Source organism: Danio aesculapii, chromosome 20 (assembly GCF_903798145.1).
Source record: "Danio aesculapii chromosome 20, fDanAes4.1, whole genome shotgun sequence".
Taxonomy (NCBI): Eukaryota; Metazoa; Chordata; class Actinopteri; order Cypriniformes; family Danionidae; genus Danio; species Danio aesculapii.
This window is the reverse complement of record NC_079454.1, coordinates 28,386,609-28,410,112: the sequence shown is the minus strand read 5'-3', so window position 1 is coordinate 28,410,112 and position 23,504 is coordinate 28,386,609. Positions and strand designations below refer to the sequence as shown.

Sequence of the window (23,504 nt, the reverse complement as noted above, 5' to 3'; positions counted from 1 at the left end):
ATTGAGGATTGAGCCACAATCAGATCTGTGAATGTATGCAGCCACGCTTCCATTTTCAGATGTCTCCGTTTTCCCCATCCACACTGACACGAAGCAGCATCATTTTCAAACCACAACGGCCTCTCTAGCGTTTTCAAAAACTCAGTTTTCAGGGCTCGAAAACTCTGAGGCATTGTGGATGGAAAGCGTAACGTAGCAAAACTTATTCTTTTTAAAACTAAAACGTATTAGTGTAAACGGGGCCTCAGCCATGATGTGTGTGTATGTGTTTTTGTGTGTGCTGTGTTTATGGTCCATCTGATTAATCCTAAAACTGCTTTAGCTGTGTGTGTCTGCAATCAAGGGGGATCTAGGACAGGTGTGTGACTAAAGTGCATGATGGCATTTGTAGTTCTTCAGTGATCTGGACAGGCTGGATTGCTGGTGATTGTGACAAAACCTTACCCTTCCTAAACAAGAGTTAAAAGAAAGAAAAAATTATAAAATTTGCCTTTGATGAATCAACCATATCGTTCAACAATGTTTTATCACATGTCCATTCACATGCAAGGAACCATCTGTAAGTGAATCTTTAACTAATAATGCCCATGATCGTAATTTGTGAGAAAAGGAATGAAGGTTGTTTGTGTTTTACTACCACTCCTATTTATTTCAACTGAAAACTGCAGTTAACAATATAGAGAAATGTTTTTGCAGTTTGAAAAAAAAATGTTGGCAGATCAATTATTTCAGTGAGTTTTGGTTGAAACAAATGTCTGTATTTTGTCTGTTTTCAAATTTGTGATACATTTTTCAAGCCTAAATTAGAGAAAAACAGTACAAGTGATTTTAAGCATTCAAAATTAGCAAACACAAACACCATTGTTTGTCAATGTGTTGGATTAACACAAGTCCTGTCTTTTCAGCATTGAAAAAACTACTATAAAAAGAAAATAAAAATTCTTTAGAAATACAAATCACAGCAGACATAATAGACAGTGGTTTGACACATAGTAAGTGAGCATCAAAATCCATATCTGCTCTGGGGCATGCCAAAAACGAGGATGATGGGTAACTATGAGTGTTCCACAACAGCAGGAGACCCGATTCAATGTTCCATGTCAACAAGGCAGTATAAGCTACTATTTTAGGTCTCTCACCACAGGTTTAGTCTTTTATGAACTTGTTTTTGAGCCAGGAAGGTCAAAGCTGAACACGCCAGGCCTCCAGTCAACAGAGATCAAATGAGCAATTCCACTCCTCCCTGTGACCGCCTGTAACTTCCTGTTTTTTACTGGGAATGGTCAGGGATGGCACCTCCTTTTAAAGAAAACAGTTATGGCTAGATACTTTTTCCCATGTTTATTTTTTCAGTAGACCACCAGCAGTGCTTCCTCCTGCTGGTTGTCATATTCTGTTGGACGCTCTTTCAAGTCTCTTCAAGAACACTGACCTCTTATCACCAACTGTAAGTATGAGAAAATACTTCTGTGCTACATTAGTAAGGATGCAGCAGGCCATCTACATGTATAAAACACCGCATGTACACAAGAAAGCCGTTTAGAAATGTCAATGAGATAATAAACTTCAAGCATTCGGTTATTTAAACATTGCACGTAAATGTCGGTTTTACTTGGCTGGGCCTGGTGTGACATTAAAAGATGTTCCTGTGTGTGCGGAAAAAGATAAGTTAAAAAATATTTCAGTATATTAATGGAGGGTGACCTTTACTTGTATCGTCTCTAAGAACTGGAATTATTCACATGAAGGGCTGAGATTGAAAATTAGAAAAGCAACCCAATCAGTAGTTCTTAACAAGGGGACCGGGACAACAAGTAAAGTTCCAAGGATGATTGAAATTGATTATATGCTTAAAAGTTATGTAAGGAATAATTGACAGAAGGCTAATAAATCATTATTAATGCATCAGTGAGGTGATGTTGTTTTCTGTAAAATACATGGCCACAATTTTCTAGAGAGCAAGAGAATGACTATTTGAGTGTTTGTAAATTATTTAAGTCTATGCATCTCTTAATAATGTTCAGCAGCAGCGTCTCTACTTACAACAAAACTGCAAGTTTATCTGCTTTAAAAACAACATAATTTTTACCTGAGATGAGTGAAGCAAAACTGTAGATTTAAAGTTTAAGATACTATTTTTCTTAAAAAGTCGTGAGACACGCACTGATAGCAGGTTTCTGTGAAAGTTCATGTGAGAGAGTGAAAGAAAATCAAAGAAAGAATATACATACTTTGTCATTTCTGTCTGTAAACATTAAAATCTCATTTTTATCCTGTTTTAAATATTTTTATTTGCTTGGTCACGGAGAATGTTTACATGCATGTCAATACATGGATAACTCACACAAGTTTGCTTACTGAAATAAGAGATTGTCCTAGTTTACAGGTACAGTAAACTAATATTCTGGTAATACAAGAAAACAATGTTCACATTAACTGAAAGATAAGGAGATATGATACATATTTCAACGCTCCTAGGTTTTTTTAAGTCAAATGCTATGTTGGGCAACAGGGGAGCCTTTGACTAGGTTCAGAACTAGAAGGAATGCTTTGTTAATTACAATAGGATTAAACTAAAAATTTAGGGCTAATTTTATTTTAGAAGTCATTGAAAAAATTTTTTAATTTCTGACTGAAAATCATAGCTGTTTTTGAACCTATGACAGTCATTGTAGTATTTGCAGCAATCAAATCTATTTAATTGGCAGGTATATTAGCCCTTTAATGGGCGAATAACCTTGTATGGTATCTTCATTTTCATTGACTACAATATATAAAATTACTTCCATACACTTCAAATATAGTCTGTGCTAGTAAATGCAAGGCTAATTATGAAATCCAGGTAAAACACTGTATGACAACATTTCTGATGACTGTTCTAGAGCATACAGCTAATCAATCTGTCAGATTCTGGAGTGTATTACAGTTCTAAAGAAAAACATAAATAATACATTTTCTTAAAACAAACACATTTATAGAGATGGTAAACAAGTATATAATTTAACTCACCTAGGAAATAGAGGCCACGTGAATGGGTTGTGAGCACAATAAAGTGCACACAGCATGCCATATCATCTGATAATTGTAAGAAATAATTCCAAAAAGCAACTGACTGTGTAAAGCCATATAAAACAAACAAAAATACGATGTATATGCCAAGTTTAGCGGCTAATTAGCCGGAATCAGCTGAAGCGACAGCGACCAGCGAGACCTAGCTCAAAGGGGTCACGCCCTTAATTATGCAGACTTAATATAACCTTATATTAAGTAAACGAATGAGTTATAAAAAAAATTCACCCCACTCACAGTTGTCATGAAGGGTAATATTAGCTATATAAACCAAAATCGTTCTTTGTCCCAGGCTGTAAACACCTTTTTATCTGCTGTAAAGTTGGCCGTTTTAACAGTGGGGTTAATAAAAATTAGCTGGGCGAGAGGGGAGTTTGAGCTCATGTAGAACTCGATGAAATCCCCTGACTTGTTAATGGCTAATGACAGAATATAGGGATAGCAATACCGCTTACGAGTAAGAGCTCATCTATAGTGCCAATTTGGTATGATCAAATTACTTATATTGTGTGTTTTTAGACTGTGGGAGGAAACTAGGGAACCTGGGGAATTCTTTAAGATGAAGATACTAGCCACACAGTGATACCAGTAAATATCTTTACAGGAAAGTTCATAAAAAAGGTGTGTACACAGGCAGTGACGTTCCATCATTTTAGACTATTCACACATCCATTCCACACATCCATCCATTAACTAGAAATGACCTCTAAATGGCAGTGCTTGTTTCTAAACGGATCACCCTTTTCTTGATGGTTTTGCTTTTATTTAAAGTTTAGTATTCATGCCGCTGCTTTGTGAGACATTCAAAGGCAAAAATCGCAAACCATATCTACATGTACACACACTTGACTATATTAAAAATTCTGTGGATGGCTAAATATTGTGAACAACATATATGAAAACATATGGAGGAACACTCCTTCAAGTGCACAAGCATTAAGCAGAGCATGAAGGTAAACAAACAGCGGTTTAAAAGCATTTTATCAATAATTTTTTTTACACAGTTTGCATTAAGAAGGAACATAGAAACGTTATCTGTCTAACATCTAGCAGCTAAATGTGTCTGTAAAATATTCAAAGGCTTTTATTTTCATAAACCGCGTGGATGTGAATGCCTCTGAGTGTTCTGATTGGCTGGAGTAGACGTCTCACATTGGCGCGTTCTAGACGTGAATGCACTCTCTCCGGCAATCTTCTTTCTGCGTTCACACAGATTAGCATTCCGGAAAATTATCAGTAATTTTTCAACTTCTCTTTCCGGAAAACTGCCAGAATGAATTTACTGGTATTTTCAAAAAGGGCCTGTTCACTCATACAGACCTTTTCGGTAATTTTCCAGAAAGGTCTGTATGTGTGAAAGGGGCTACCAAGGTAAAAAAACTCTGGATATTTATAGTGAGTTAAGAATCGTCTGATTGGTGAATCATTATGCGGGACCAACCGTGGACAATCATAAGCATGTGCTCCTCTGGAAATTAGTTTATAAATAAACTTCACAAAGTCTTGTAGTAATCCCCAGTAACACTCCAGGGTTTTTCTGATGAGTATTTGGATGAGTGCACTATAAAGTGTTAAAACGGACAAAAGGTACCAAAGATGTGTGTGTACATAAGAAAACATTACTGTTTTCAAGCAAAACATTTATCTAAAAAAGCATCAGATAAAACAATACTACTTCAAGATTTCAAAACCAATCATCTTCAAAACCTGTTTGTTTTTTAATGTCTGATTAAAAGTATCTAGCATTTATTTTATATATTTTTTTATTTGTTGTTTTCAGTGCAATATAAAGAAAAACTTCATGACCCAATGGTGTAGTGCATAGCACGTCGACACATGGCACTCCGATGTTCAAGGTTCAATGTTCCTATGCTGATCCTTTCCCTCTCTCTGCTTTCATGTCTATACTACTGTCCTGTTAATTGAAAAGTGAAACCCCCCCCCAAAAAATTATTATAAAATCAATATTTCAATCAAGAAATCAATAGACCTGACTTTTAATGCATGTCTTTTTCCTCCAACAATACAAAAGTAGTCCATAAAACTTTTTAAATTATTCCACAGCTTCTTTTTGATAACATTCTGTATGACTTTGTACTCTAAGCTTAAACTGAGTTGTAAGAATACAGCTCAGCTATCTTATTACCACAGCTGTTGAGCGTCTCCCAAAATGCCAAAATCTCCCATTGCAATCTTCCAGCCATCACTAATGACAACTAATCTGAAAGTGTGACCGGCAGGCAGGCTGTGGCTGACAGCAGATAAGACGCTTGAAAGTAAGACGCGCACAACCTGAGTTGCATGAAGTGACAACAAGGACAAACTGACTGACTAAATCAAATACTATAGTGGTAATCATGAGTAAATAGAAGCCAAAATAACTCCAGGAAACTTGTATTGGCTTGACCTGCTTGTCTGCTTGACTGGACCTCTTGTATTCCTCCTTCCCCACAGCACTGGCATCCAGAGCTCAGGAGGAGAGCCGTAACCCTGCAGCTTTATTGCTCCGGTGGCTTTTCAAAACGAGTGTGGTGAGGGTTATAAAGCCAGTGTGAACTCAAATATCCCTGCTTTGACAAGGCGAATGGGGCCTCTTTGGGCAAACTGGTGCATAAAACTGTGGCGGTGGAGTCCTGAAACGCTCTCTTGAGCATGCTTTAACACTGCAGCTCTCGGAAAGGATAAAGAGTCTAAAGCTACTACCTGCTTTTTGTGCTCAGATTTTACGATATTTATCAACAAAGACAAGCCTTTTGTGTGTGTGCGTGTGTCTTAGGCTTTCAGTGTGACTTATATGAAGGACTTATCTGAGGTAAAAGTTGATTGAGGTGCTGGCTCGGGGACAGAACTGAATTACGACTACCAAACCACAGCATTGATCTGTTTCACAGCTCACTTAACCTGTTATTCAATCTGTTCCAGTGCTCTTCTGTCAGCGTACCTGTCCCATATACTCGGGGCAATCCAGCCTCACGCACTGACAGACAGACCCCTCATCACCTCAGGTTAATGACAGACTTTGTTGGATGCAATGACAAATCTTTATACCTCTTCATGCAATGTCTTTCTGAAGTCAGAGTTGCAGTTGTTTTTTTTTTTCCATGTCTTCGCTGATTCTTGACGTTATGGTTTTCTAGAACTAGGCTTTGTGTCTGTTCAGTTCTATTGTACACATAAGGACTGATCTATGTCTTTTAAACAAGAGAGGATCTGAACATCAGAAACGGACCATCAAAACAGGATGGACTGAGGTCCAGCAGGAAAGAGAGATGGATGGTATATTGACTATTAACTATTATAATTTAGGTAAATATCAAAATTTCTTCATTAAATACTTCCCTCAGGGCATCCAGTACATGACTCTCAGGCCAAAGAAAAATGAAGGCTTGTAGGGAAAACACTCCATCTGATCCAATTAAATTAAAAGACGATTTTAGCAGTCCAAAATCCATATTCAGAGGACATCAAAGAATTCCACAAGACCTCAGCCTACAAATCAGGATCTACTCCAGCAAAATCAATCAATTAGAATACTCGGCTTTTACTCAACAAGAATTTTAATCCTAAAAATCTGGGAAGACACTGTTTGTATGACACGCTGTTCAGCGCTGAACTTGAGAGCAATTCCAGCAGCAGTCTTGAATCGATTACCCATTGTCATCATTATTCTATCCTACTGTGAATTATCTTTAATGGACAACCAGCCTTTTAGGAGGCTTGAATGAGTCAGTAGGTGACATGGTAGACAGGCAATATTCTAGAAATCCCAGATTTGTAAATAAAAGTTTGCCATCTTGTAAAGCCATCAGTTAAACCTGGAAAGTTATGGTTACATTACCAAGTAATGTTAAAGGGGTGGTGCACTAAGATATCATACTTTGAACTTTAGTTGATGTGTAATGTAGCTGTGTGAACGTAAACTACATCTCTGAATGTAATACGCTCAGTTTAATGCAAAGAGAGACATTGGCTTTTACGGAGTTAGCTTAGCAAAGCCTACAGCGAACGAAGTTTGGGGACTACAAAAAAATACATCCGGGCTAGTGAGATCACTAATGTTTCAGGTTACGTGCATACACCACACAAGCATACACCCCATGCAGTGGCACTGTAATGATATAGCAGAGAACGCTAAAATGCCATCCAAACACTGCTATTTCCACAGAGCTTGTTCTGTTTCTATATTTGGGCTTCCAAAAGTTTAACACAAAGAGAGAAGTGCTTACAGTTTAATTCTAATTATGTTACGGAGAATTATAAAAAAAGATTTTGCTAGCATTTGACAAAAGAGAACTTCCAGAATCTCTCCCAGTTCAGTGCTAGATTCAGCTAAAAACTCCTCAAAGAAGGAGCAGCTCCGACCATCTTAGACAAAGCTATGGATTGTGAGCCACAGCCTGTAAGTATTTTTATTTGCTAAAATTTATCTATTACATGTATAGTTTCTATCGTTAACGTTATGTTGTAGCAAGGATGTAAACAACTGAAAATGCTGTTTGGTACATTAACAATTTAGCTACAAATTCATACTTATCTGTCAAATTGGTGTAAACACCCAAAATTTTAGGCAGCGCTGTTGTGTCTCTCTATGTGGCCGCATTCTGTGCATTATACATCTTAAATAACAGTCACAAAAGATATGTGAATCTTTCATATTACTTGCACATGCTTATTATATATGAATATACAGGAAAGACACTTATCAGATTTTATTTTAGAGAGCAGGCGTGAGGTTCAGCTGTGTCCTGTGTGTCAATTTCTGTCTGATTCAGGCACAAACTGATACGGCTAACAGCTACTCAGACTGACAGTGTTTGCACAGCGCAAAAGCGCGTGCTTGTAGGGGTGTGACGCTTTCCATGAATTAGCGCATTATGTAAGCTGATCAGAGCCTCTTGTAGTTTAGTTTAGTATCTAAAGTATTTCACGCAAAAGACACAATGTACACGATGTATTTTGATCCATTTTTCATTTCATTTTCAAATAACTAAATGTTAAATAACTTCAACCAAGATGGAGCAATGGCCTTGAAATTTCAGAAAGGAAGGTTGTCTTCAAATTTTTATCTCAATTGTGGTTTAACATGATTATTGTGATTACCATTACAAGCTTTAGTGCATTAGTTTAATTCAAGTACGGTGTTTATGAAGTACTGTTTAATTGAAATATTGCTAAAAATCTAATTCCAGTTTTATTGAGTAAACACTCCTAATACTTTAGGTAATCTGATTAAGCTTTCAGCCTGAATAAAACTGACAACAAGGCATAATGATTACGTCAAATATTTTTTATTACCAATACTGTACCATATCTTTCAAACATAAGAACTCTAGTTTGAATGCTTTTTTTTTCACCAAAAAGTGTTTATAGAATCTGACAGAGGCCAGCACATCCCATCTGGACCTGCTCATGATCACTTTGCCGCTTCATGCCAGATGTGCTGCTATGGGGCAGAATGACAACTGTGGATCTTGAACATGCTGCTCATCTCATTTGGTGTCTCTCCCACACAGGTGCTGATGTGTAGGGTTTCCGAGCATATAGTGAAATCCTCTGATTAGCTTTTGGCTCTGGTCCACAGCCCGGGCGGTTTGTTTGCCACTCTTCACACATGTACCCACTCACACGTTCATCAGTCATCATGTGTTATAGTGGTGAATGAGCACTCTGGAGTGATTAATGCAAATGCAGCATTGATCTGGGCCCCACTCTCAGCTGTACCTGCTGAAAAACTCACGCCGCCTCTGGGGTTCCAGAGAGAATCAAAAGGTCAGTCTCATTAGCTCGGACTCACCAGAGACGAAACACCACGGTGGCCGGATAAGCATACAAAAGAACCGCAGTGTCCTGATATGCTAACATTTCATTAATGTGATTAATGGACATGGAGAGTTCAAATGTTAAAGAATGTGGTAGTCTGTATTATATCATCTGAAAATATTAGGGCTTCTTTTGTTAACACTGCTAACAAATGTGTTTCTTCTATTTTTTTCTTTATGTTTTCTAACAATTGTAAAAAAAAATAATAATAAATTAATAATAATAATAATAATAATAATAATAATAATAATAAAATACACAAACTCAACTCAGCATTGCATAATTTTTCAATGTTCATTATTTTTGGTAATTTTTCCAACCCAGAATCATTACTGATACGATACAATTGCGATATTGCAAATCCACCAGAAGCCAGAGTACGATATTACAGATCTCAAAAATCTCTCGCCTGTGCCATTCGTGCCTGCTGTTCTCACGTAAATCCACCAGAGGCCACTGTCAACTGACTGACTGACGGACTGACTGACCAACCGACCAATTACTCCACTCACCTCCTTCCCTAAACCCACCAGTGTTTTCAAAAGCACCAATTGACCTCATTTATATATATGAACAGTTCTTTTGAGCTTTGACTTCCTATTCTAGAACTGTCAGATTTGCTGAAGTCAAAGCAAAAGCCTCTACATTTACTACTAATTGCTGTAACCTGCTGTAATTTTTTTAAGTGCCTTATTTCGTAAAACATTGTTTTTCTAGCAAGATATATCCACAACTAAAATTCCTTCATATTTCGAATTATACAAATTATAACAAATTACTTGCATAAATAATAAATAAACTTGCATAAATAAACAAACTTGCATGAATAAATAAATGTACTTGCATAAATCAATAAATAAACTTGATTTAATCAATAAATAAACTTGCATTAATCAATAAAAAAAACTTGCATAAATAAACTTCCATAAATAAAACTTGCATAAATAAATAAACTTGCATAAATAAACAAACTTGCATGAATAAATAAATAAACTTGCATAAATAATTAAATAAATAAATAAAAAACTTGCATAAATCAATAAACTTGCATAAATAAATAAACTTGCATAAATAAATAAACTTGCATAAATAAACAAACTTGCATGAATAAATAAATAAACTTGCTTAAATAATTAAATAAATAAATAAAAAACTTGCATAAATCAATAAACTTGCATAAATAAATAAACAAACTTGCATAAATAAATAAATATACTTGCATAAATAAATACTTGCATAAATAAATAAATAAAACTTGCATAAATAAATTAACTTGAATAAATAAATAAATTTGCATAAAGTAAATAAATAAAAATTTCATAAATAACAAAACTTGCATAAACAAACCTGCATAAATAAATAAACAAACTTTAATAAATAAAGAAAACTTGCATAAATAAATGAATAAACATGCATAAATAAACCTGCATAAATAAATAAACTTGAACAAATAAATAAATGAATAAACTTGCGGGGCATCACGGTGGCACAGTGGGTAGCACGATCGCCTCACAGCCAGAAAGTCTCTGGTTAAAGCCTCGGCATTTCTGTGTGGAGTTTGCATGTTCTCCCGTGTTTGCGTGGGTTTCCTCTGAGTGATCCAATTTCCCCCAAAGTGCAAAGACATGTGCTATAGGTGAATTGGGTAAGCTAAATTGTCTGTAGTGTATGTGCGTGAATCAATATTGATGAAGTTTTCATCCACTGCTTAAAACATATGCGGGATAAGTTGGCGGTTCATTCCGCTGTGGCGACGCCAGATTAATAAAAGTACTAAGCTGAAAAGAAAATGAATGAAAGAATGAATAAATAAACTTGCATAAATAAATAAATAAATTTGCATAAATAAACAAACAAACATACATACATACATACATACATACATACATACATACATACATACATACATACATTCAAACAGTTTTCTTATTTTGATCTCCAAGTATACAGCTTAATGCACATATGTTTTAACCAGCTCTCAGCCGCTGTAATAAAATGCGCTATATATGCCAAAGTAAAATATTTCTGTTCACTCAATATATGGACGTACATGCAGACAGACAAGAATGGATGGGTGACTAAGCATTAGCAAATGTAGGAATGCCGTTTTTACTCCATCCTTCAGACAGGTTACTATGACGACCACTTCCCATCAGTGTGACGGATTGATCCTTGATGGACAAGTTGTGACCCCTCAGGCTTTGACACAATCAGTGCAGGACAGAGGAGCGAGAGTGACAGAGATGATGATCTGTCATCTGGCCACAAACGCTCTCAAGATTACCTATTCACCACAGTAAATCACACTCATGCAGAATTTAAGAGGAGAAATAACAGGAAGGAAATGGACCTACTTAATAATCTGCTGCAGTAATGGAGATAACTTGTGTGGCAGATTGTATGAAGTGCTCACGTGATTTCTAAAGCTGCCATTTTGAGCCTTATGACAGACAGGAGGGAAGCCTTTATAGACATTATAGAAATATCTAATACTTAATCTATAATAATATATAAATCAATTGAAAATAATAATAATCTATCTACCTATCCATCTTTCTATCTACCATCCAACCATTCACCCATCCATCTATCTATCTTCCTATTCATCTATCTATCTATCTATCTATCTATCTATCTATCTATCTATCTATCTATCTATCTATCTATCTATCTATCTATCTATCTATCTATCTATCTATCTATCTATCTATCTATCTATCTATCTATCTATCTATCTGTCTGTCTGTCTGTCTATTTATCTATCTATCTATCTATCTATCTATCTATCTATCTATCTATCTATCTATCTATCTATCTATCTATCTATCTATCTATCTATCTATCTATCTATCTATCTATCTATCTGTCTGTCTGTCTATCTATCTTTCTGTCTATCTACCATCCATCCAACCATCCATCCATCCATTTATCTACCCATCGATTCATCCATCCATCTATCTCTCTATCTATCCATCCACCATCCATCCATCTAGCCACCCATCCATCTATCTATATACCCATCCATCCACCCTTCCATCCATCAACCCATCCATCCATCTACCCATCCTCCCGTCCGTCGATCCATCTATATATCTACTCATCCATCCATCTCTCCATCCATCCATCCACCCACCCAACCATCCATCCATCCATCTATCTATCTACTCATCCATCTATCTACCCATCGATCGATCGATCAATCAATCAATCAATCAATCAATCAATCAATCAATCAATCAATCAATCAATCAATCAATCAATCAATCAATCAATCAATCAATCAATCTATCTATCTATCTATCTATCTATCTATCTATCTATCTATCTATCTATCTATCTATCTATCTATCGATTCATCCATCCAGCCATCCATCCATCCATCCATCCATCTATCCGTCCAGCCACCCATCCATCTATCTACCCATCCATCCATCCATCCATCTATTTATCTACCCATCCATCCAGCCACCCATCCATCTATCTATCTACCCATCTACCCATCCATCCATCCACCCATCCATCCATCTACCTATTTACCCATCCATCCATCCATCCATCCATCCATCCGTCTACCTACCTATCTACCCATACATCAAGCCACCCATCCATCTATCAACCCATCCATCTATCCATCCATCCATACATACATACATCCACCCATCCATCCAGCCACCCATCCATCTATCTATCTACCCATCCATCCATCTACCTATCTATCTAGTGGTAATACTAATGTTGTACATCAGCTTCAGATGTAATTTGTGTGGCAGATTGTATCATGTGATTTTTGAAGATCTCATTTTAAGCTTAAGGACAGACCGAAGGGAGGACTGTGATCCTCAGCCTCAGTCTTTTGCCCTTCACAATGCACTGCAGACAGAAAACTAAAAACGACTGCTTGTGATGCCAAAAGGTCATCTGCTAGCAAGCCAAGGACATGCCGACTGGAAGAATAATCTCACAGTGGGAGCCAGAGACCCTTGCTATAGGTAAAGGCTTGTAAAAAAAGCTGGCCATGATCCCCTTGGGAAGGACCCCTACTTGCTTTCCCCTTTAAACTGCGGTCATGCCTGGCAGACGAATGCTGAGGCAGCAGGGACATGTACGGGTTTAAATTTTCATCACATGGACCAGCACATCATTCCATCCTAGTTTATTTCTTTGAGATTGCTTCACCCCCTCCAGTAAGACCACCGCGGGCCTCTTCGGAGACCTTCCCAGTGAATTTATAGTGAGGTGATTTTCCATAGGACGGTCCCGGTTGATTGTAGTAATCATCGTTTTTACCTAGAACTCACTGCTCTGTAGGTAGTGCTCTCAATCCCTTCTGTAAATATTGTCAGAGCTGGTTGTTCCCGTGATCATACTAGTGCTGAACACAGGAGGGCAGTCAGACATGCACTGTTACAGCTAAAGCTTGGAGACAGGGCAATGCTTTTGGCTGATTTTCTTTGTATACATACAAAGTGATATATGCTAGAGCCCTTGAGTTCTTTACTTTGGCATTTAGTGAATGTTCAATAAGCCAGCTCTCAAAAATGTCCCAACATGCCTCAGGATTGGTTAATGAAAATCACTGAAGTGGATGATGACACTAAGTTGTGAAAAGAAAACCACAACATCCTGTGTGCATTACAATAATACAGTGGCATCATCATTCTGGATAGTGGTTTGATGGACTGACTAAATAAATTTTTGGAATAATAAATAAGGTTTTGAATTAGTAAAATGGTTTTAAAATAAACAGCAGGACTGTTGTCTTTAGATGAATTACCTGTTTGTAAACATTCAGGATGTGCGCACAGCGAGGTTGCAGAAAAAAACTTAAGCACTATAGCATTTACAGTAAAGGAATGAAATCCGATGCGGTACAGAATTTGTTGTTGTATTAGAGATAAGTTATATAGATTACATATTATAAATAGTACTATATATATATATATATATATATATATATATATATATATATATATATATATACATATATATATATATATATATAAATTTTTTTTTTTTTTACATAATGCTTTCAGCGTATTATAACAGCTTGTCACCCAGCGATACACACAGTTATTCAGAAAAATTTACGTTAAAGAGGGCGGCGTTTGTCTGACAGGTACATTTGCGGTAGCACCCTCCCAATGGATATTGGATAAAACGAAATGGCCAAGCATCCAGCCCAAAATATACAACTATCTCATTGAAACTCCTAGTAATTTCACAAGAGAGAAGTTAAAGGCCTACAAGTCTTTGGACGCCAACAATGTTGTTCTGTGTGGTCATGTGCAAGAAATAATGTTCCATGATTACCAGATTCAAAACTATGTAGTCCTAAAAACTGAGGTTCTGCCTTGCCAAAGACAATGAAAGGAGGCCTGGGTAATAATCAATAAACAAAACTGCATTCTGACAGCGAACTGCACCTGTACGGCAGAGTATGTGAACTTACATTTTTACATTTCATTCCAAGCATTCAGTGTCCGCAGTTTAATTACCCATATTGGTGTACGGTAAAATTTAAGTTTTCTATCATTGCCGATGATATATATATACACACAGTTAAAGTCAAAATTATTAGCGCCCTTTAAATTTTTTTTTTCTTTTATAAATATTTCCCAAATGATGTTTAACAGAGCAAGGACATTTTCACAGTATGTCTGATAATATTTTTTCTTTCTTCTTCTTTTTTCTTCTTCTTTTTTTCTTTTTCTTCTTTTCTTCTAAAAGTCTTATTTGTTTTATTTTGGCTATAACAAAAGCAGTTTTTAATTTTTTTAATTTAATATGTTCAAAATTATTAAGCAAATTTTTAAGCCCCTTTAAGCAATTTTTTTTTTCGATAGTCTACAGAACAAACCATCGTTATACAATAACTTGCCTAATTACCCTATCCTGCCTAGTTAACCTAATTCACCTAGTTAAGCCTTTAAATGTCACTTTAAGCTGTATATTAAAAAATATAAAATATATAGTAAAATATTATTTACCGTCATCATGGTAAAGATAAAATAAATCAGTTATTAGAAATGAAGTATTAAAATTATTATGTTTAGAAATGTGTGGAAAAAAATCTGTTAACCAGAAATAGGGGAAAAAATAAAAAGGGACCCTAATAATTCAGGGAGGCTAATAATTCTGACTTCAACTGTATGCATGCATGCATGCATGTATGTATCTCAAATAAAATTTATCTTTATTTTATTTATATAATGTTATATTATAAAGCATATTTTCAAAAAAAATTTACTTTAAAGTATTTTTTTATGTTAACTTAATGTTAAAACAGCTATTGTAACATTATGTGACTCTTTTTGGATTCTTGGAAGCTATAGAAATAGACAGGAAAATATTCCTTTAAACAGGAAATATGTTAGGACCATTGTTTTTGTTTACAAAATGGTCTATATTTGTATTTTCATGCCCATTTGAGATATATTTGTACCGTATGTTTAAGAAAATACATTCTCATTATCAAAACCAAATTTCCCCAAGATAGATCATTTATGTAAAATATATATTTATTTCTGCCACATGTAGAACTCTTTAAAGTTAATCTTCCTTCAGCAGATCTGTTTCACAAGGATTTGTTCACGGGGTGCATTAAAAACCCACAAAGCCTACCACTGTTATGTGATCGTAATGATCTGAAATTGAGATAAATCTCACTATTATACAATCCAATTTGTTTTCTATTGATGATTCAGAATGGATTTAGAGTGCCATTACACTTTTTAATTTAAACTCTTTCTGGGAGACTGTGTGAAGCAAACTTATGGAGTCTGGTATTGACAGCATCATTGTGTGCTAAAACTAACCATAGATTCTTTCATCTTGCTTTTGTTGAGCACTCGGCCTTTGCAGGGGTATCTTACAGCTTAATCTGACTGTCTGGACCCAGGCACGATTGTCTGACCTGAGAAACAATTTAACTCTCTCTGAGAAGGCTGAGAAGAAAATGTCCTCACGCATTTTACAGCTTTACAGCATCTCATCTCTAGGACTGAAAGAAAGCTAGAAATCCCAATACATTTCACCCAGAAAGGAAGGTTAAATTGTAGTCGGAACGAGTGAATCCTTCATAGAACTAAATCAAGCTAGTCGGAGTCATGTTGCAACACTGCAATCAATAGTTGCTATACAAAATGTACTTTTCACACAGTCCAGTTCACTTGTCTGCAGTCATATTCAATTCAGGAATAAGACCACACCACTACCAACAAATATTATATTCTTAGGCTATATCTGTTGTCATTTATCCATTAAAAACACTAAAGAATTAACTGACATTTGCTGATGGTACAGAAATAGAGCTGTTTCAGTACATGAGGGAGGGAATGGAAAGTACAGAATTTCCCAAAACAAATGGGTGAAGTCTACATATTTCCCAAAACAAACCTTGAATTCTGTTGTGACTGAAATGTGTGTGACTAAATGAAATATTTCAGCTTTATAGTCCATTGGGCCACTACTGTTCACCAGCAAAAAGACCTGACATAAAGAACAGAGAACAGTTCCTAAAATAATAATTTGTTTGGGTAACACTTTATTTTGATGTATTAGTAGTATTAGTATTAGTCAATTTGAGTATTAGTAGACTGTCTGCTTAATATCTGTTGATACAGCTTCTTCAACAGACATTTAACTGACTATAGGAAACTTTGCAAGCACATGTCAACTTACACTAACCCTAACCCCAACCTAACAGTCTACTTATAATCTAATGAGAATTAGTTGGCATGTAGATGCAATGCAACTTAAACTCACAAACGATCCATCAAAATAAAGTGTGACCTTTGTTTGTTAATGTAAATAAAAATTTAATAAGCTAACAAGTCTGTTTTCCAATTTAAAAACCTGGAATGCAAAGGTTCGATGGATGTTAAAAGTTCTTCACACTACCTTCATGGAACCATTCAGTATAAAATCAGCAGAATGTGTTGAGCGTAGATATATATAAAGTGATGTCTCAGTGGTTGATTATAGTATTTAGGAAATTATTTAAGAAGGGTCACTTTGGGTTTGTGATCATATTGTTTCTTCATGTGCAATCATAGATTAACACGTGTGAACAACACCAACTAATACAACAAACCAATGTTGTTCAATATTGTGGCATCTTGAAAAGAGTATTGATTTTACGATGAGTGATGACTTGTTGATAATTCAAAGTTGATGAAGCAGGTTGAATTTAGCACCTACGTATCAACTTTGGATAAAATGATGTACCCATCACTGTCACTTTACATCTAGCCATCCAAATACTAACAAAACAGCCACTTTTTACAATTCCTTCCACAACCAGTCCACTCTCAACAGACCAAAAACAAGAGTCGCTAATGGGTAGAGCTGGCCAGTTAATCAAAAATAAAAACACACGCTCTTTCTATTGGTTGCATTCATGCAACTTTAGCGAATCCCCCTTCCTGGCTGCACATTGAGTCCGTCTCATGTAATAAGTACTACTCTTTGGCTGCTCTTTTATGCCTCCCCTATACAATGACCCCAATCAAATAATCAAATATTATAATTGTAAAAAACAGTCGCAAAATTTGGATCCAATTTCTGTGACATTTTGGTTTTCATAATATCCCTTCATTATCTCCAATACACTCCAATCCTCTGTTTTACCCTTCTATCTTGGACAGTGCTTATGCCTAATGATGAGACCTTGTATTGGCTTCTTTTGGTGAGTTTTGCATTGATGGTGTTTTTGCCTCTTTTGGTCAGTTGACCCCGCCTAAGCTAACTTTTTCCAATATTTACAATTTCGAGATTTTGTGCGCAAAAGATTTGTCAACTTTCCAAATGCACCTCTGCTTCAGATCTGGACGCCATACTGGGCATAGATCCCTGTGCTAAAGGTACAATTTCTAAAATATTTAATATAATTGTTAATCTGCAATTTTCTTCTGATAATTTACAGACCATCTGGTCTCAGGACATTGGAATATTCTTCCTTAATATGTGCACGTCACAGGCTCATACAATGCAGGGTGCATAGAGCTCATTGGTCCAAGAGCAGGCTAGCTCGCATCAACTTCCTCTATTGACCCTGAGTGTGACATATCATTCTGGTTCAGCTACTCTAATCCATATGTTTTGGTCTTGTCCTTCCCTGCTTTCATTTTGGAGGCACATTTTCTTCTCGTTGTCTGCTATTACCACTGATGATATTTCACCTTGTCCAATTATTGGTTTATTTGGGGTTCTCCCACCCAGCCACACTTTGCTCTCCCATTTGTAGACTTTGTAGCCTTCTTAACCCTTTTGGCTAGGCAGTTAATTCTTCTGAACTGGAAGAGTCCTTACCCTCCTCCTTACACTTGTTGGATAAGAAATGTTCTTTATTTTATTACATTAGAGAAAAATAGGTACTCCCTTCACTGACCCTAGTACTATTTTCATTAATATCTTGGAACCCCTTCTTCAAGCTTGACCCTGCTCCTTCTGACCTGTCCTTCTATCCTCCCCTATCCCCAGCTTGGTATTGGATACTAGTTCTGGTCAGCACATTGTAGACCTGTATTTTCTGTATGTAAGATTGCACTAGTGTTTTTTATGTAATTTATTTAGTATTTTTTTTATTATTTTTATTATTTATTTTGCTCAAAATACTCTTTAGTGTTTTTGGCTTGTTGTTACATCTTTTTTTTTGTCCTTTTTGTATATTTTTGTAATATGTTTTACAAATGTAGAAATTAGAGATTAAAAAATATTAAAAAGTGAGTGAGCAAGTGGTTATCATCATGCACATCTTGCCAGAGAATCACGGTTTGTGTGATCAGTAGTAAATCTCCTCCAAGCCAGAGAAGAGTGTTCTTGTGCAGATATTCCCACAACACAACAAAGGAAGCTTGGGGAACCTCCATTGCTATTGCATATAGAACAATGGTTTAGACATGTTTGTGTATTGATCCAGGTAAGGTTTACTTGAGCCAGCTTATGAAAAAAATATGCATAAATCACCAGTGGAATATGGAAGGTAGGCACATTAAGAAACTTGAAGGTTTTTCTCTAGAGAGAATAGGATTAACCAAAATGTGAAGAGAGAAGAGTATCCTGAAACTCAGTCTCTGATATCCTCAGTCAACATGAAAGGATGCAGCCTCCTGGATAATTGAGGAAATGCACTACCAAGCCAACAGGATCACACTTTCATTGACTAATAAAAGTGAGATGATTTAACTTCCTTTTCAGATGCTATCGCTTCTACACCTCCTTTAACAAGCATTGTTTCAAACAATAACAACCAAGTGCTGCTGTATACAAACATGGAAACAAGACCTCAGAAATAATGATGTCACTGCAAACAACTGGGTCAAATCCAAACAGCTGTAAGTTAATGACAGTGTTCAACCTACAGCTATAAACCAGAGGCTACATGTAGTTTATATTGTTTCTGCACTAGTGTTCTTACAAACAAAGCAACTACTTGCAACCTTTGCTAACACCGCTTACCCTCATCAAGCTTTTTCACAAAGATTATTCTTATCTATACAATATTTGAACTTATTAAAATGGCTTAATGGTAAAAAGCTAAAACTAGTGTTAAAAACGTTGTTCAGATACTGTCAAGCTGAAGGGTTTAAACATGTTTGAGAAGGGGTTCCCACAAGTTTAGTGTCTCAATTGAAACCCAAACATTCCTTCAAATTCCTCCATCTTGTAAAAGCACCTCCAGAGATTATCTTTGTTTTGCCAAGTTATATATCTCCATACATCTTGGCAAGACATTCAATTTTTACTTGCACTTCTGTAAAGGAATCTTATGGTGGTGTATCTAAAATCACATACTATATAGTATGCAAAAAACAGTATGCAAGCAGAGAAGTATTTGAAAAACAGTAGGCAAGAAAAACAAGATGGCTGCGTCCGAAACCTCCTACTACTCAGTAGGTACTGCATTTGAATTTAAATGTATTACTCCGTTAGAAAAGTAGTTCTATACAGTATGAATGTGAACAGTATGAATGGAATCCTGAATGGCCTACTGCTCCTGGTGAGATCCTGACGTGTGCATCCAATGGGCACCATACTTGCTCTGAGAGAATTTATAAATGATGCGGGTAGGCCATGTGATAACGATAAATGGCAGATGTAGTATGTTCGAATTGTATTCATACTACACACATTCATACTATGTAGAACAGGGGTGTCAAACTCAGTCAAACAGTTTAGTTCCAACCCTGCTTCAACACACTTAAGCCTAGTTCACACTACAGGATTTTAAACATTGCTAGATCGCTGTGCTATTCACACTGCATGACTTGATTTTGTGTCTTTTAAATCGCTGTGGCGTTCACACTATGCGACACTCCATAAATGATCCACAAGAGGGGGTGACAACAACTAGTTGATCCGACAACAACTAGTTCCCCAACAGCTCAGTCCAGCTAACAAACCACATCCAATAAAATGTAGAGGGAGGAGTCATCAGAAAAAGCTGAACACTGCTTGTGTGCTTATTACATCACTGACAGTATTTCAAGCTTTCAAGGAGGTACTTAAAAACATCGTCAATCAGCTGATGCATCAGCGGATCAATCGCTAATCTGCAAGATTCGAGTGGATTGATACACAGAGAGTTTTTAATTTTTGTAATTTAATAACCCTTTGAAATAAAACTAACATATTTATAACACCCTGACCTTTCCTAAATATCTGTGTATTTCTTTCTAACATTAATTACAAAACAGTAAAGAACGGAGCATTTCTACCTTTAAATACCATATTGGTCAAAATGACTGCATGCATGTCTGCTACTTTTCACTATGACTTTAAATATCCAAGCATTTTTTGCCTAGCAACTTCCTGCTAGCATAAACATAACTTTTTGATAGCACAAACATAAATTTACTTCAGATATATCTTCCAAAACAGCATATTCTGTGCAGGGAAATAGCTCCTGCTTGAAAGTGAAAATGAAAGCGAGGCCCAGACCTTTCCGTGTTCTAGTATCTTAACTACATATTTATAGGCTGTATTACCAAAAAAGATAATATTTTTAGAGTAATGGTGTCATCAAATATGATGAGACATTCAGAGCTTAATTTTAATAACTCAATAGAAGCTTTGAATGTAAATATGATGTGACAATATGACGTTTTATATGAGAATGGTCAGAATGAACAGTATGGTAATTCTAATAGTTACAGAATGCTATCTCCACTGTTAATATAGCCTACTCTCATGTCCGTGTTAAGGCAGAATGAAGCGAGTGCATCGATGCCCATTCTGGCCAATCAGACGTTTCTGTTGGGCTCCTGAGCACACAGGCATTCAGCTTATGCTGATATGCTCTCTCATTGGCTGCAGCTCGTCACTACAGTACATCTTACCGCACGTGGGGTCAAGTTGGCCGACTGCTCTGGAATATTCAGCATGCTAGATATTGGATTTCCATCTGCGAGGTGTCGGCGACGCTTCAGCGAGCCTCTTTGATGCGTTGTTCAGTAGTTCACACATAAAGACTGGCGTGCGCCGTGCACCCGCAGATTTCTTCCCGATCACAGCCCGATCTGTCGGCGAGCTCGTTAACTTCCAAATCGGGCTCAAATCAGGCTTAAAATCCTGTAGTGTGAACTAGGCTTTACCTGTCGGTCTCACACAAGGCTGAAGGACTCAATTAGTTTGATCAGGTGTGTTTAATTAGGGTTGGAAACTGCAGAGCTGTGGCCCTCCAGGAACTGAGTTTGACACCTGTGATGTAGAATATACTTCTCTAGCTGTCATGAAGTAAATTCAATCTAAAATCTAGTACCTACTCAAGTAGTTTGCGATTTCAGTTGCAGCTTTAATTTCTTTTAACATGATGTAATACATCCCAAGCTATACAACTTCTGGCCCCACCCATGTCCTACAGTAGTCACGCTCCAAACTCTTACTTATGGTCAAGCTGGAAAGTAATTGACAGATTTTATATTTCACCTTTAAAATGATCTTTACAGGTTGAAAAATGTCAAGAGATTTTAAATTAAAGGCTTTGTTACACTTTAGTTTGAGCTGATTATACTGTTACACGCTAACATTAGACACAACCTTCTCTTTATGCACTGCTGGGACAGCTAATGTCATCAGAGTGCTCATCACCAATGATAGGCATGACTGCTTACGTTCATCTCAGCAGTTCTGCTCTTGAATACAGCCACTCCAAGTGTGTCATCGTTCACGATTAATGGGACCATAAAATCCTGCTGAGCTGGTCGGTCCTCTGGTCATTGAAATGTGTTTTTACCTGCAGTACATCTCACGATCATCTAAAATAATCATTGTGGACAGTCAAGACGCTGGCGGCCATCTCATATTTTCGAATATTGTCTAAGGACACTTTAGATACAAGAGAAAGACCAGTCAAAATATTCTGTAGACTTCAACAAAGTCAGTAATCCTCAAATGACAGTGATGTGTCCCAAAGGTGTCTGTGACAAACTCTGGCATCAGAATGAATCTATTATACATAAATTGTAATTTTCAGATGTTTGTGTGTGGTGTGTGTATGCATGCTGCATATAACATATATTAAAATATAATAAGGATGTTCCATGCCATTTGAACGAACACTTCATCCAAAAATTGCAATTATTTAATCATTGACTGCCTGTCATGTTGTTCCACAGCTGTTTCTTTCTTCTTTGGGACACAAAAGAGATGTCAGGCAGAATGACAGTGTCTGTCGGCTTTCATTTTCGAGACATCTTTTTTTCATATTATGACAGTGAGAGAAGACTTAAACTGTTTATATGCCAAACATCACCTTTTATCTTCCTATGTAGGAAAAAAGGTCAAACAGGTTGTAATTAAATGAGGCAGAGTGAAGAATGATTGGACTTGATGGGCAACCCATCTTTTCGAACTCATCTAAGTGAAGTTTCATAAACTAATTTCGAGAGGAGCACGTGATATGATTGAGCACGTCTGGCCGCTCATCTGTAATCAGAAATAATCCAATCAGAGTGATCCTAGTATACTATAAATGGATAATTTTCTCCCTACTGTTCTATCTTCGTTTGGAAGAATCCCCCCTTCCACCCCATCTCCTCCTTTTCCTCCCTTTTCTAAAGGGGGAGCTCTCGAGACCTACCTGATCTCGGATCTCCTGATATGCTTATCGACCGGGCGGGAGCCCTGGGCTCAAATATCTCCGAGCTCAGGGTTCTCTCCTAGGACAGCATGCCAAACCTGCTTTATATGCCAAGCATATCTAAGTGGGAACTCTTGAAATGCTTTATTCAGAATGCAATGGGTACGGTTGCAGTATTTTTTTCTCTTTTAATTACTGCGAAGATTAAAACGATTATTTCTACACCACTGTCACTGTGTTCATGGTGAAACAGGCCCTGAGATGAATTGATTTAATGGTTTAGTTGAATGAACAAACCTTCAGAGTTCCTGGCTCGGCCAGCTCGCGCGCCTGCCTGTTCAGTTGGTTTGCAATGATTTGACATCGCTGACACAGGCTCTCCCTCCCGTGCTTGTTCTCAGAATAACTTAACTCTGTTACGGACGCTGAACCGGCACCCTCCGGGTTTGGCCGGCTGCCGCATTGCACTTCCTCTGCCGAATGAAGCCTTTTCCTAGGATTGAGTGCTGGACTCTGCACTGATTCACTGCTTTCT

At 36.7% G+C, this 23,504-nt stretch overlaps 1 protein-coding gene across 1 annotated transcript in view; it reads right to left on the bottom strand.

Moving 5' to 3' along the window:
- kif26aa (kinesin family member 26Aa) overlaps positions 1–23,504 on the bottom strand; it is a 155,036-nt gene that overhangs the window by 130,137 nt on the left and 1,395 nt on the right. Inside the window, exon 3 of the mRNA XM_056480839.1 lies at positions 23,267–23,504. Coding sequence (XP_056336814.1) covers positions 23,267–23,504 — 238 coding nt within the window. The remainder of the gene's footprint in view (positions 1–23,266) is intronic.